This window comes from Aspergillus stella-maris (assembly GCF_047715825.1).
Source record: "Aspergillus stella-maris strain CBS 113639 unplaced genomic scaffold BDV14scaffold_9, whole genome shotgun sequence".
NCBI classification, from domain to species: domain Eukaryota; kingdom Fungi; phylum Ascomycota; class Eurotiomycetes; order Eurotiales; family Aspergillaceae; genus Aspergillus; species Aspergillus stella-maris.
In genome coordinates this window covers 129,351-144,050 of record NW_027396803.1, presented here as the reverse complement: position 1 = coordinate 144,050, position 14,700 = coordinate 129,351, and the positions used below count along the sequence as shown (strand labels likewise).

Sequence of the window (14,700 nt, the reverse complement as noted above, 5' to 3'; positions counted from 1 at the left end):
ATCCCTGCCGAAAAGCTCGGTGCCAAAAAGCCGATCTTCAAAGGGTATCCGTGATCGACAGAGCGATAAGAGTCCATCACGGAAGCCTCGGGTTCGCGCATCAATCACAGTCTTCACAGAGTCATGTTCGCGATGTTGACTCATTCAGCGCTCGAGTCATGATTGAGAAGATATAGTAGACCGCCACCTAAACGAGGCGTGAGTTGAGACACCGGGCCGAAAGACCTGGGCAACAACTGATGTAACCATGGGTTGTCCGCCGAGGAACCCGTTGACTTCCAAGGTTCTTGGTTGTTTTGCTCCACAGAATGACTACTCTTGCCGCACGGTTCATGAAAACACTGCAGTTGTGTGGATCGGTGAAGAGATTTTGCAGAGGCTTGCAGGTCAGGAGATCGGGATGCGATGCAGTTCAAGCGTTGTGATATGCTTGTTGTTGGCGAAGGAAGGAAAGAGGGTATCCGGAGTGCAGAAGTGGAGCGATGTGTATTCTGGGATCGCAATTCAACCCGGATTATGTGCTTTAGCTCTGCGCGATGCTGCGGGACACTTTCGCCATGAACTGTCGCTATACTGAAGATGAATATTTTATCGCGAATCTCTGGACTCGACAGCGCATTGGGTAAGAGCAGGGGTACCTTGTAGCATGATCAGTGGTGGTGGTGGCTAGTGCGCAGCGAATAGCGATGGTGCCACCTCAGGGCCTCTGACGAAAAATGCAGATATCGGCCAACAAGCATATCAAGCAGCGATGAAAGACGAATAACAGCGCGGATCAGCTCGGGCACACCACTTGGGTCGAAAATAAACTAAAGAGACTTGTTGTTGCCCATCGCGTGATTGGTGCCCTCCAGACGCCAACTCACCGCATTTTGCCTCGGGTCACCACGATCTGCACCGCGACTGCTCTCCAAGCGGTGCGACAACTCAGACAACTTTGGTCTATTGGGTCCGATTGCAATATCGGCATGTTCGCAAACAGCAGTGTCTGCATTATCACCAGTTGGAATTGCTGTAGCCGCCCCTGAGTCTCCTAATGCCCCCTGAGTTATGGAGTGGTATAATGGGCCATTGTTTAGAGAGCCCAAAGCAACCAAATCATAATAAGCATCACTGTGGTGATAAGTGGTCAAGCCCCGCCAACTAACGGCCGCCTCCACTATCGATGGAGCTAGCACTGGCTAACGAAGGTGTTATTGGTGACTGGGAGACTGGTGGTGACTGTCGCTGGGTGGGGACCTCTTCCTTTTTTACTTTTTTTTTTCGTCCTCCTGCTCTCTTCAGTAGTCTCAAGAGCTTGCTTTCTCTCCCCCTCACCTCTTTTGCTTCCTCATCGCTGTCTGTCATCGAACATCTGAATCCCCGTCTTCATCATCCCGCTCTCCTCCTTACCTACTACCTCTCTTAATTCCCTGTTTCCCGTCCTAAGTTGAGCTTGGGAAGTCACTATTGTCTTGTGCTCCTACACCCCGCATTCCAGCTCTGTACCTGTACATTATTCTTTTGTCCCTCATCGTCAAGAATACCCCATCGTTTGTTATCGTTGGTTCTGTCTACAGCTTGTTTTCAGCTTCAAGCTTCCGTTCGCGTTGTACTGTTTTCCTGATCTCTAACGACTGTCACGAACGTTACGAACATAATGGCTGCTCCTGCTGGCGAAACTGTTGCTATTCCTGTCACCGAGGCCCCGTTGAAGAATGGTGAGTCTTCAGTTCAGTATTCAAAATGTCAGAATCGATTCGTTAACCTTCATCAAGCAGCAGATGTCACAAGCAGCGCCATCCCAGACGAGCCCACCGAAGCTCCCACCACATCGGCTGAGACCGTCGAGCAGGTTGTAAGCGAAAAGGCAAAGGAGCTCGCCAAGGACATTGCTGCCGTCCCTGTCGAAGACAAGAAGGATGACGCTCCCCAGCAGAATGGCACACATTCCACCGAGGAGGAAAAGGCTGCGGTGATCGAGGAGCCTGCTGCCGAGAGCAAGCAGGAGGCGGCCTCTGAGATATCTCCGAAAGAGGACGAAAAGCCCGCGGAGACCGAAGAGCCGGTCGTCGTCTCCAAGGAAGCCGAACCTACCGAGCAGCCATCGACCGCTGAACCAGTGTCCACCGAAGTCGTACCTGAGCCGTCAGTCGCCGAGACACCCGCCATTGACGAGACAACTAAGGAGCAGTCTGTTGAGGTTACCCCCGAGGAGCCTGTGAAGGAGGCTGTGACAAGCGAGCCGGTGGAAATCTCAGCTCCTACCGAAACTGCCGCCGAAGAACCCACAACCGTTGTCCCTGCTGTTGAGGCTGAGGCGGAATCGAAGGCTGAGAAACCAGCTGAGGAAGTCGAGACTTCCACCGAGACCGCCCCTGAGACGAAGGTGGAGGCTTCAGATAAAGCAGAGGAGAAGCCGGTCGCCGAAGAGAGGCCCGCTGAGGACAAGTCGGAAGAACCGGCCAGCGAAAGCAAGGCTGCAGAATTTGAAACAGTGAGCGAGACTGTACCAGAGGCAGACAAGGAGCCAGCTGCGGCTAAGGAAGACGTTGCCGAGCCGGCCGTGGAGGCTACACCGACTCTGATGGCTGCTGAGACACCAGTGGAGGCCGCAGCGGAGTTAGTCACTGAAGAGGTGGCAGAGAAGGAAGAGGTATCCGAAGCGGCGGCTCCTGTTGAGGATGTTAAGCCGGTTATAATCGAGGAGCCCGTGAAGGAGTCAACGGCTGAAGCCCCTGTCCTAGAGTCGACCGCAGCAGCAGAGATAGTCTCTTCCGAGCCCGAGAAGGAAACTGAGACCACCGAAACCGAGACCCCAGCGGCCACCGAAGAGCCCCAGGCTGAGCAAGCGACCGCGGTGGAAACTGCTGAAGAGCCCTCTGCAGAGACCCTTGTCAAGGAACCAGCTACCGAGGAACCTGCCGCTGAGAAGGCTGTTGTTGAGCCTGTCACCGAAGAGCCATCCACTGAGACGAAAACCGAAGAAACGACTACCACCGAGACACCCGCGAAGGTTGAGGTCGTGGAAGAGAAAGCTGCCGAACCCTCCGTGGAAGAGCCTTCGACTCAAACCGACGCTGCTGCTGAACCTGCACAAGAAGCCGCTGTCGAGGAACCTGCCAAGGAAGCCTTGACGGAGGAGCCTAAAGCGGAGGAAACCTTGGTCGCCACTGAAGTCGTTGAGCCCACCAAAGAAACCACCGAAGACCCCAAGATTGAAGAACCGGCTACTGCTGCGGAGGTTGCTCAGGAGACTACAGAAGAGGCCAAGCCTGAGGAGACGGTGACTGCTAGCGAGGTCGTCGAACCGGCCAAGGAAGCCGCTGTCGAAGCCCCCGCCGAAACAGAAGCACCCGTCGAAGATGCTAAGCCCGAGGAACCGGCCGTCGCTATCGAGCACGTCGAGACCGCAGAACCCGCAAAGGAGGAGCCAGCGGTCGAGGCGCCTTCAGAGACTCCCGTACCCTCCGAGGAGCTTGTGAAGGAGGCTGCTACTGAGGAGCCTAAGGCCGAAGAACCCCAGGTTGAGGAGCCCAAGGCTGAAGAAATTCAGGTCGAGGAATCAAAGCCTGAGGAAACCAAGGCTGAGGAACCCATCACTGAGGAGACGAAGGTCGAAGATTCCAAGGTCGAAGAACCGAAGGAGGAATCGGCGCCTGCTGAACCTGAGGTCCAGGAACCCCAGGTCGAAGAAACTAAGGTCGAGGAGTCGAAGCCTGAGGAAACCAAGGCTGAGGAACCTGTCGCTGAGGAGACGAAGGTCGAAGATTCCAAGGTCGAAGAACCGAAGGAGGAATCGGCGCCTGCTGAACCTGAGGTCCAGGAACCCCAGGTCGAAGAAACTAAGGTCGAGGAACCAAAGGCTGAGGAGGTGGCGTCTGCTGAACCCGAAGTCCAGGACTCTAAGTCCGAGGAACCGCAGGTGAAAGAGTCCAAGGCTGACGGGGTGGCTCCTATTGAGCCCACACCTCAGGAGCCTGAAGCCGAGGTGCTTAAGGTTGAAGAAGCCGCTGTTGAGACCAAGCCAGAAGATTCTCAAGCTGAAGAACCAAAGGCCGAGGAGCCCAAAACGGAGGAGCCGACCGAAGAGCCTTCCAAGACTGAGGAGACTGCTGATGTTGAGCCCGTTGCTCCCGCCAAGGAGGCCGCGACTGAGGAACCCATCGTGGAGGAACCCGCCGCCACCGAGCCTGTTGAGGAACCGGTCAAGGAGACCCCTGCTGTCGAGCAGGAAGCCAAGGAAGAGGCCAGGCCTGAGGAACCAGAGGCGGCCGCTGAGGCCGTGATCGAATCCGCTCAGGAGATTCCTAGTGAAACTCCTGCAGAAGTGTCTACTGTGACGGAAGCTGCACCCGAATCTGCTGCAGAGCCCGCTGCTGAGACCGCCGTGGAGGAAGCCAAGGTGGAGGAGACGCCCGCCACAATTGAGACACCCGCCGAGGCTCCTGCTGTTGAGCCGGAGACCGTGACTGAGGAACCCAAAGTCGAGCAAGCTCCTGCTGAAGAGGCCGCAGCTGGGCCTAAGGAAGAGGTCGCCGAACCAGCAGAGACCCCCGCCGCCGAAAATGTTGAGCCTGAAGAGGTTGTCGCTGAAGCTCCAGTCGAAGCCGAACCCGCCGTCCAGGAGACCGAAAAGGTCGAAGAGACCCCGTCTTCCGAAATCGTCGCTGCCACGTCTGAGGAGCTAGCTCAGGACACTCCTGTCGAGGCGCCTGCCACTGAGATTGTTGCGGAGAACGAATCGACAGAACCCGCGGCTGTTGAAGAGCAAACTACAACATCCGAAGTCCCTTCTGTTGAGCAGCAATCTTCCGAGGAGCCTGTCCCTGAGGCTCCTGTGGAGGAAGCTCCTACCAAGGAGGTTGTTGTCGAAGAGTCGGAAACGGATAAACCCGTCGAGGCTGCCGCTCCTGTTGAGGCCGCTGAGACGACCGAGACTTCGGAGCCCGTTGTAACCGGTGGCCCAACTACCGAAACTGTGGAGGCCGTCACGGAAGGCAAACAGGAAGACGCTGTACCTGCTCCAGCAGTTGCCGAAGAGCAACCCACCGAGGAGGCTCACATCGAGGAGACCAAGAAATCGGAACCTGAAGCCGGAGTTGAAGAGCCAGTCAGCAAGGAGGAAATCGATGGTGCCGCCATTGCCCAGTCAGAACCCGCAGAGACTGTGAGGGAGAAGCCAGAGGCCGAGGCTCCTGTCGAAGAAGCCAAGGCTGCGGAGGAGTCTCTCGTCGAAGCCGAAGCTGAGGTTGCTGAAGAGCCGGTGAAGGAAACAACAGCTGCCGAGCCTGCTCCTGAGGAGCCCGTGAAGGAAGGGGCCGTTGCGGAACCCGTCGTCGCAGAGACTGTTACCACTGAGGAAGTGCCAGCGACCACAGAACCAGAGGTCAAGGCTGCTGATGACCAGGCCGAGTTCGCGGCCGAGAAGGCTGTTGTCGAAGAGGTGAAGGCTGAGGAACAGGGCACAGAGGTCGCTGCTGAGACGGCTGCTGAGCCTTCCACTTCCACAGAGAAGAGTGAAGAGGTGGCAGCACCCGAGCCTGCTGTGGAGGTTGTTGCTGAACCCGTTGCTGCCCAGCCTGAGGAGCAAAAGATCGAGGAACCGAGTGTGGCAGAGCCCGAGCCCGAGGCATCGGAGGCTCAGCCAGATGTTGAGACAGCTGCACCCAAGGAGGAGCTGGCCCCTGAGCCCTCTGTTACTGAGGCACCTGCAGTGGATGTGGAAGCACCTGCTGAGGCGAAGACTGAGACGACTCCGGAGGCTGCTCCCACTGCAGTCGAAGCTGAGCCTTCGGTCGCCCCCGAGGCCTCTGCTGCTGAGGACACTACCCAGGAAGCACCCGCCGAGTTCAAGGAGAAGTCCGAAGACAAGGACGACCTCTTGACGCCTGAGGTCATCGCTGGCGGCGCTGCCGCTGTTGCTGTTGGTGCCGCCGCTGCTGGAGCTGTCGCCGCTGCCCAGCACAAGGATGAACCTGCTGCTTCTCTCAAAGAAGAGCAACCAAGCCAGCCTGAAGCCGACAAGAACACTCTTCCCGCCCCCACGCAAACCCAGCCCGCTGTCAGTGAATCGGTCAGCGCATCGAAGGCCCCAGCGACACCAGAGCCTGAGGCCGACCCTGCTCTTGCTTCTCTCGCTGGTGATGGTGAGGCTCTCCTGAGGAGGCTCGAGCTACACTCTACAGAGCAACTCCCTGTCCCTGCGGAGAGCTCGAAAGACACTAAGAAAGCGGACCAAGAAAACGAGACATCCACGGCTACGGAGGGTGAACCATCCACGACACTCCAACCAGAGACAACCACAGAAGGCACGGCGGAGGACTCAGCGAATAAGGATTCGCGATCCCCAAGTCAGAACCGGTCAGTTAATGCTGTTTCTCTTAATCACAAGAACGACAGCTGGTTGAGGAATATCCTGCGTGCCGTGTTTGTCAATTTCTTTGGTTCCATTCTCTCCCCCTTCCGCCGTCGTGGAAAGAACTAAGAAAGAAGATAAAAAAATATGTATCGACCTGATGTCAAGTCGAGAAGAAGATCTGATCTAATTTGAAATTTTGTTTCTCATTTTTGCGCGGGCTAACAGCTAACACGATCCAGGGACGTGCTCTTCATGGTCGTTGTTGCTGTCCCGCTCTTGGCCTTCCTCTGGCAGGCCCTATATACCCCAGGAAACGCATGATCCTCCAAACCCAAACCAATTGTTTGTTTGTTTGTGCCACTCTTTGATTCGACGTGATTCCCCTGTATTGATACCGATGGATAATAAAGTCCCGGATTGCTTAATCACTCTGCTCTACCTAACCTATATTGCACTTTTCGCCTATGGCGTCTCCATGCATTACTTGTCGATTGATGGTATCGCGCGAGGGTGTATTGATGACTTGATGTTTATGATAGCCGATGATAATGACAATTACTTGATATTCTTTCTCGAACCGTAGATCAGGACACAGGTGAAGGCACATGGTGTGCATCGCATTCCGTATTTCCCTCCCCATCAATCGACTCCAGCTCTCGCTCGGCGACCTAGTTCTCTATCGACATTCTCGACGCGAGGGCTAGTTATATTCTCAAGTCCATACCTACCAAGCTAGTTCCTGAAACTGCAAGGACTCATAGTTATATCCCGGCGCTATGTACACACTCGATCTCCTTATGCTTAAAGTCGTTCTCTATCTAACGAATTAATGAATGGTCTCTGACCAAACCCTTGCATCCCACTTGGCGCTGTGGACAGCGATACCCGGCTTGTCACGATTGAAGGGATGATGTTTTAAGGAGTACGACGGCCGCGTACGTGAACTTATTCCTTTTTCGAGATACCAAGGGGGGGGGTTACCAAGAGACACTATATGTGACGGCGCGGGCTACGAAATACTTAACCATGAAAGCATCTTTGTCTCTGGCGCCGATACTGTCGTGACGGCCGGGCATTGTGTTTCAGGTCCTTCGGCAAACAAGATTACCATTCGCATTGCGTTAATTACGCTGGTGGAAAGCCTCACATTGGAGATAGGTCTCAACTTACCAATTTCCCTGTACCTGCGTCCGCTTACAGTATCGGCATCACGGTCCCAGACACAGGCCAGGAAGTCAATATATGGTACTGAGGGTACACAAAAAAGGGTGAGTCTCTCTCTCCAACACATCAATCTGTGTCCGTCATCGTTCTGGACCAGACTAATTGTGCTGACATATACGCGGACTATATTGTCCCAGTGACGGAGAGTATGTTCTGTGTTGGTTTTGCTGGTGGTGGCAGAGGGTCATGTCAAGGAAATAGTTGTGGATCGGTTGTTGCTGTTACTGCTGCACATAATCCGGAGGAGGAGAAAGAGGAAGTGCTTGTTGCGGTCGTCCTGTGGTGATTGGGTGTTCCGATGCAAGAGACGCCGAGTGCTCGAGAGTCATGTCTTAACGAAAACGGATTGCGTCTGTTACGGGGCTTTAGGAGGAAGAGACAGTCCAAAGAAGATTGCGACTTATGAGGAGAACTGAGAAAGATAATTGACTTGCTTCTGGTGCGAGAAGGAACAGGTGGTGGTAGCAAGACAAATTGGTATACAGATTCCGGGCTTCACGTGCACTTGCCCAACAAGCTTCGCGGACACCAGTCCCGGTGCTCCTTCTTTATTGATCCAACGGTCATGGAGTTCATTTCCAGATGGCTTTGCCTTATGTCATGGCGGGGTGTAAAGGTAGTGCTTCTTTACACAAGCTTTATCTTCGCATCAACACACTGGATGTCCTAGCAACACAATCCTAAACATTAAGATTCATTGTCTATCCTTATCTGCCTGTCTTGACTCTCTTTTCCCAGCAACACATTCTTTCCATTGCATTCACAGGATTTGGCATCAGAACCTACCACCTTTCAGGTAACGAGACCTTTCACAGCTTCAGCATTCTAATGGTCCATTGACACTCACCATTTCTTCACTCAAGTCTCAGCTCTACGAATAACACAATAGAAGAATACTCTCCCCGTCTCGAATCGAATTACCTAATTGTCAACCATCATGTCTCTAGCCGAGGGCAACGCATGGGCTCAGATGAAAGCTAAAGAGCAGAAGGAGCAGGAGCAGCATCAGACTGATGCAGACAGAGGCAAGCATCGTATCTTCTTTTTACACTTCTTCCCTGTTTGACCACTCGATCGGGCACTAATCTTCATGACCACTACAGAGGATCCTCCTGCAGAGCCACCCACAGTCCACAAATCCTCAGGGTTGGACTATGATTCTGACCTCGCCGTTCCCATGCCTAAACCGCGCGTTCCCAGTCGTGCCGAGTCACCTGCTTCCACAACCAAGTCAAATGTGTTGACCAAACCAAATGTCACAAAGAAGAGGTCAACGACCGAGCCTCCACTGTCGACTCAGTCCACCTCAAAGTCAGACGCCGCCGAGAAGAAAAAGTCTAAGGTTGCAAGCTTGCGCTCGAAGTTCAGTTTCAGAGATATAGGAAAAGAGTACCGCAAAGATATTCCTCCCTTGAGCAGCATGCCCAAATTCGGCGGCGGCTCGGCAAGTGAGACCAAAAGTGCTTCTTCCGATGGCGAGAGTCAGTACCAAGAGACTCACAACTTTAATGAAACAAAGTTGTATGTCCCCAAGTCAAGGAATGCCAACGATGCACCTCCGAAATCCGCTCCCCCTCATATCTCCGAATTTCGCGACTCCAGTTTGGACAATTCTGGTGACAGTATCACGACATGCCCATCCGTGGAGACTCCGAGGAAGATTAGTGAAGATGCACAGACTGAAGCAAGGTCCAAGCAAAGTCTTGTGCACAACACTGATGACACTCAGGGTGCAATTAATTCTCACCTGATTCAGGTTCAGGATCGAGTCTCAAGTCAGAAAGATGAGAACAACGACCTAACGATCCCTTCTTCCTCCCAAATGCCGCCTCCTCTAGCACCCGCTGACGCTCAAGACTATTCGCCTTCAATCTATGACCAACCAAAGAAAACGGTTACCAAAGCTTCCGAATCTTCTCTTCGTAAAAGGGAAAGCTTGAAATCCAAGAAACCGCTGATCGTTCACTCTGATCATGATAAAGGCAAGACCCTTGAGGAACCAGCTGATGACCCGCAGCGCTTCATGGACCCGCGAGAGCCACCAGCTCTCCCTGTTCCTGCTCTCCCCCGCAGGTCTCAAGCCCGAAAGGCAAGAACCAATATTGCTACCGAGGACACGCAAAATAATGCTGGGGTGACTATTCATGGCGGGTATGCTCCTCCCCCTCCGCACCCGGGATACCAGAATACTGTGACCCTGGAGCAGCAGCTCGCTTCCCATGTCGAGTCGCTGCATTATCACGTCAGCACGGCTGTTAACAAGATCACCAGAACCTTCGAGAATGGCAGCAACTGGTCCACCGACCAGATCCTGAGGCAAGCCGACAATATGTCTGATAAATTTCGAGCGCTCGACGACCGCGTCAGGACTCAGGGCGAAGATGTGAGAGATCTACAACCACACCTCATACATGTTCAGGCTCAAATTGCTATTGCTCGGAACGAGGCACTACTAGTTGAAGAAAGGTTGAGGGGCTTTGTTCAGGAAGAGATGGCCAAGCTAAAGAACGAGTTAATTGGGCTGTTGTTGTCTAGCACTGAGGCTGAAAGAGGTCGAGATCCAGGCCAAGACATGAGATCAGACACTCTGCATCCAGGAGCTGAAGGACAATCCATCCCTGACAAACATTATCAGCAACAGTACAACGGAAAATCGAAACAAACGTCAACAGGACATGAAATGCCAAACAATAGTTCGAATCATGCAAAGAACTCGTTAGCCGGAAATCACCAGGGAAGCAAGTCGATTCCTATATCAGAAGCTAAGATCCTTACAGGCACGACATCTGACCAAGACATCAAGAGCAAAGGCGTCCCCATACCTACTGCAGCCTTTTCCACGCCGGAACCTCACCCCGATGATACCCCCATCCCAAGCAAACGCGAGGTCCCTCCGAACCCCGGCGAGGAGTTGTTCGGATGTCCAAAGGCAAAAACACCTCAAGGACATATATCTAATCCCGTGCCATTCTCAATGCCCATTGTCCCCGAAGGCAGCGGTAGCAGGAGAAGTAGTTTGGAAGGTAGCAAAACCCCACCGGCCCCTGAGCGTGAGTCTGCTCGTAACCCCCGCAATGCTTCCAGCAGTGAGATTTTGAAGACGCCCAAAAAGAAAGGAGGAATGTTTAGCGGATTTCGCCGGGACAAGGACAAGAAAGGCGATGGTGACAATCATTCTCTGGGATATAGGCTTCAAATTCGAACCCCTCGCCGCACGAAGGAGGCCAGGCACAAATCTTTCAGCAGCCAAGAGGGTCAACAGAGCTCTGACTTTAAGATGCCAGGCCCTTCAAAGTCACACGCGATGGCTACGACGCCATCGGCCACTCCGAGCCTTACGACGACTACACCCCTCGCGGCGGGTACGAATATCCGCAGGGAAGACAGTCCGAGCCTAGTGCACCCAGCGCTCCGTAATTCTCAGCAGAAACAGATCATGGCCAATCGTGAGCAATTTCGTCTTGCACATCTCAATCGCCAGCTTCAGAATACGGGAACTCAGCAAGCCGGTCACAGTCATCCCCTCCGTGTGTCTCACTCACATCAAGATTTTGGAAACAGAGGTTCGAGTGCGTCTACATCACTTCAGAGGTCCAACTTTCACGAACAAATCAACCTAGGATATACCCCTGGGGTCTCGTTCTCTACAAGCTCTTCTATACCATCAATTCAAAGTGAAAGAAACTACCAGTCCAGCATGGACTATCCTAATCAATCGCCTCCCCAGCGTGTTGAAGCTAGGCGGCCGCAGTCTTTCACTCACCTAGTTTACCCAGATTTGCCCCCTTCGATGTCCGACCATGGCAACGGCCCTAGTCAATTTGATGGAGCTCAGTCGTATCCGGACGGCAACGTCACTGAAGCGGTAAACAAGAAAGCAACGTCTCGAAAGGTCACCTTCATTTGAACTACCTCTCAAACCTGACGTATACTCTTTGGGACTTGGTAGAGGTGTTATGGTTGTCTTGGCTATTCCGGTTGGGTCAACTATTGGGTGATTCTTGTGCGCGTTCGTTGGAAGTTTTTTCGAGTATTAGGGCTCGCAACTGTTGGCATCGCTTTTCCCCTTGTTTTTTCCCCATCTGTTTCTTTTCCGTCGTTTGCACAGCACTCGGAGTCTTGCATATCTGTTGGGTTTCCCCGTTTTCTAGCCTACTGCACCGACCCCATCCCGATATTTGGCGTGCTCCGAAATAACGGTCGTTATGCATCAGACAAACTTTGTGTTAAACCCTGTCCATTTTACGTTATGTACCTAGCTTTTCTTCGCCCCTCGACCCTTAGGTAGTTCGATAATAGTATGACTCACTTTCTGTCCCTATCTAGCAAGTCACAGGTTAAACTATTCCAGTGGAAATTCCTATGTTTCACTAACCAAGCAACAACCTCCCAGAAGTGCAAGCAACAATCCGACTTGACCGCGTACCACCTTCCAAAGCAATTCCCGAACCCGCCAACGAAGGATTAGTTCTAGCATTAAACAACAAAGAGAACATAAGCGCCCCCCCCCCCCCCAAGAACAACAAATCGCGCCTCCTCTTCACTGCTGCCATTGCTACACTCGGTACACAAGGAAAGAAGGAACGACATGTACCTCGGTATGCAACCTGGGAAGGAGCGACATTGACACAAGGCGTTTAGGAAGGAGCGAGTCGCCAAGGGAACAGCGTGTCCATCGTACCTTCCTTTACCGAACATGTGCTATGCTCAAGGTGGGAAGGAAGGATCGTAGACGGGACGTCTGATGGCGTTGAATAAGGAAGGTGCGTATTTGGTCTGGTTCGGTTGTATCTTACCTAGTCTACGTATTATTCGGTCTACAACTTAATACTTCATAAGTAAAGTGAGAAGTAAAGTGAGAAGGAAAAAGTCGCATGCAAATCAATAACCACGCTCTAATTATGAGACCTGAGATCTTTTTGTCTATACATAGTCATGAAACAAAATGATTACAGCCAACATCTACTGATCCCTCGTAACAATCATCTTCTCGATCCCTGAGGCTGCCTCGCGCACAGAAGGACAATAGTGCAGTCTCAACAATTCACCCTCCCAGATCGTTCCCGCGAAGACATTCGTTGCTTCGAAGTCTGTAGCGTAGGGGTTGAATACGCCGTCTCCTTTTCTTTCCTCGCTGTACCATAGTGAGCTTATACGGCGCGCATTGTGCTTAGCCAGTTTATCGAGGAGCGCTAGTGTCGCGAGGGCAGATTTCTCGGGGACTTGTAGAGAAGTCGTCATGAGGCGCTTCGCGAAGGAAGCAAGACGGACAGGTGGCGGGAGACCATTTGCGCGGGAAATAAGAGAGGCGTTGAGGCAGCGGAGGAGAAGGACGATGGGTGTTTGAAAGTTGACCTTGCGTTTCCGCGGGTCGAGCTGGTTATTTTGTTGAGCGGCGGGGGCGTTCGGGTCTGGGAGGCGGAGGGCGTCAGAGGCGTTGGGGTTGTACTCGACGTCGGGGTTTGTGGAGAGTGTGTAGAGGGTGCGGTAGAGGTGTTTGATGAAGAAGCTGAGGTCGAGGTGCAGGGCTGCGGCAGCTTTGGAGGCGTCTTGGCCTTCGAGCAGGGCGAAGGCTGTGACTGTGCAGAGGAGGGATTCGCGGGTTGCGTCGCGGGTTGTGGAGGTTGAGTTGGGGATGTCATCTTCTGGTTCGGGGTCTTCTTCGTTGTTATCGTCGAGATTGAGTTCGTCCTCTTCGGCGTGACCGATAAGGTCTTTGAGGGCTTCGAGGAGGTCACCGAAGAAGTCCTGATTGATCATGTGCGCGTATTTAGCGAGACCTTCGAGGACGGGGCCCATGAGGTTGGGGATGCGAAGTTTGAGGATGCGGAAGTAGATACCAAAGACGAGCTTCAGTGTTTCGGCTTGGTTCTTATCACGAGCCTCGTGTGATACCAGGGCGTCTGCCTCTTTCATATCCTTCTCCACGGCCTTGCGTTCTTTCTCGATCTTGCGGTTGCGCTTGGTGCGGAATTCCTTCTTCTGCTTCGGCTTCTTGCCGCCAATTGTTTCCTCGTCCTCATCACGGTCGACACGGTCCCTCGAGGCTTTTGATGAGAATTCGCGGAGCAGTCGGAGGCTGAGGAATGTATCCAGTGCACCTCCATTGATTTTGAAGTCCCGCGCCTTCATCATTTTCGAAAGAAGACGAACGGCCTCTAACGAGACCACGCCATCGTCGTCCTTGTGGAACACCTCCTGTAGGGTATCACGGCATTTGATGAAGTCGTCGTCGACGCGCTTCCTAGCCAGCTGGTTGACGATGATTCTCAGTAGTTCCGCGCGGAAGTTGAAGTGCGGTACGGCGAGAAGAAGACTGCAAGCGCAGTTCAGCGCAACACTCTTCATTCCTGCATCAGCCGCTCCCTTGTCTTTCGAGGACTTTGTGAAGGCCAAAAGTGTCTGAATGTAGTTCTTGTAGCCCGAAAGTAGCGACTGTTCGTAGTTGCGCAGTTTGCGCACTTCCTTCGAAATCTTTCCTGACGTCTCTTCGTCGCTCAGTGGTCGAATTCGGTATCCCGGAATAACATCCTTATATACCGCAGCCTGTGACACAAGGGCCAGCTTTTTGACTGCGGGATGCGATGCACCCTCCACCATTTCAGCCATTGTCTTGAACGACGAGATATGTTCTTCGGGGTCTTCGTTGATAAGCGTCGCGGCCCGGGCGATTTCTTCTTTTGCTTGGATGATTTGTTGCTTCAATGGTATCTTCGGTGCCTCCTCCTCGCTTTCCTCCGCATCGTCCTCCGCGTTGTCGTCTTCGTCGTCGCTGGAAGTTCCAAGGAAACTGTCGACCTCTTCGGCCTCGGACTCGGGTTCGGCAGCTTCGACATTTTGGAATCCTTCAGAAGTTTTGATCGGCAACCTTGTCCTCTCTTTATCCTTCTTGTTCAGCTTGCGCGGCCGTTGCTCGTAGTCCTGCTCGAGGTCCCATTCGGAGGCGTCGGAATAAAAGTTGTTCAAGGATTTCGAGGCGTTTTCATCTTCGCCTGGTGGGCTGACGCGTCTGCGCTTTTGCGTCCGTCCGGGAGCCATTGTGAAATCGGTCGTCCGGGGTCGAGGATTGTGCTGGAAAAATGGGGAGCAGCTGGTGGTCTGGAAACTTTTTTTTCTATTTTTCCAGCGCCAAGAAA

The 14,700-nt window shown here is 53.1% G+C and overlaps 3 protein-coding genes across 3 annotated transcripts; 2 read left to right on the top strand and 1 right to left on the bottom strand.

The window, feature by feature from the left end:
- Positions 1-1,639: 1,639 nt before the first annotated feature.
- On the top strand, positions 1,640-6,466 carry BDV14DRAFT_197045 (PT repeat family protein; the record flags this gene model as incomplete). The annotated part of the gene is made up of 2 exons (XM_073772587.1): positions 1,640-1,700; positions 1,761-6,466. 2 exons carry the CDS (start codon positions 1,640-1,642, stop codon positions 6,464-6,466), a joined length of 4,767 nt encoding a protein of 1,588 aa, XP_073631225.1.
- Positions 6,467-8,501: 2,035 nt separating this feature from the next.
- BDV14DRAFT_197044 (uncharacterized protein) lies at positions 8,502-11,471 on the top strand (the record flags this gene model as incomplete). Its single annotated transcript, XM_073772586.1, has 2 exons — positions 8,502-8,598; positions 8,668-11,471. 2 exons carry the CDS (start codon positions 8,502-8,504, stop codon positions 11,469-11,471), a joined length of 2,901 nt encoding a protein of 966 aa, XP_073631224.1.
- Positions 11,472-12,095: 624 nt separating this feature from the next.
- Positions 12,096-14,636, bottom strand: BDV14DRAFT_167624 (nuclear export protein Noc3). Its single transcript, XM_073767719.1, has one exon. The coding sequence runs from the start codon at positions 14,600-14,602 to the stop codon at positions 12,527-12,529; it is 2,076 nt and encodes a 691-aa protein (XP_073631223.1). The 5' UTR covers positions 14,603-14,636; the 3' UTR covers positions 12,096-12,526.
- Between the last annotated feature and the right edge of the window lie 64 nt (positions 14,637-14,700).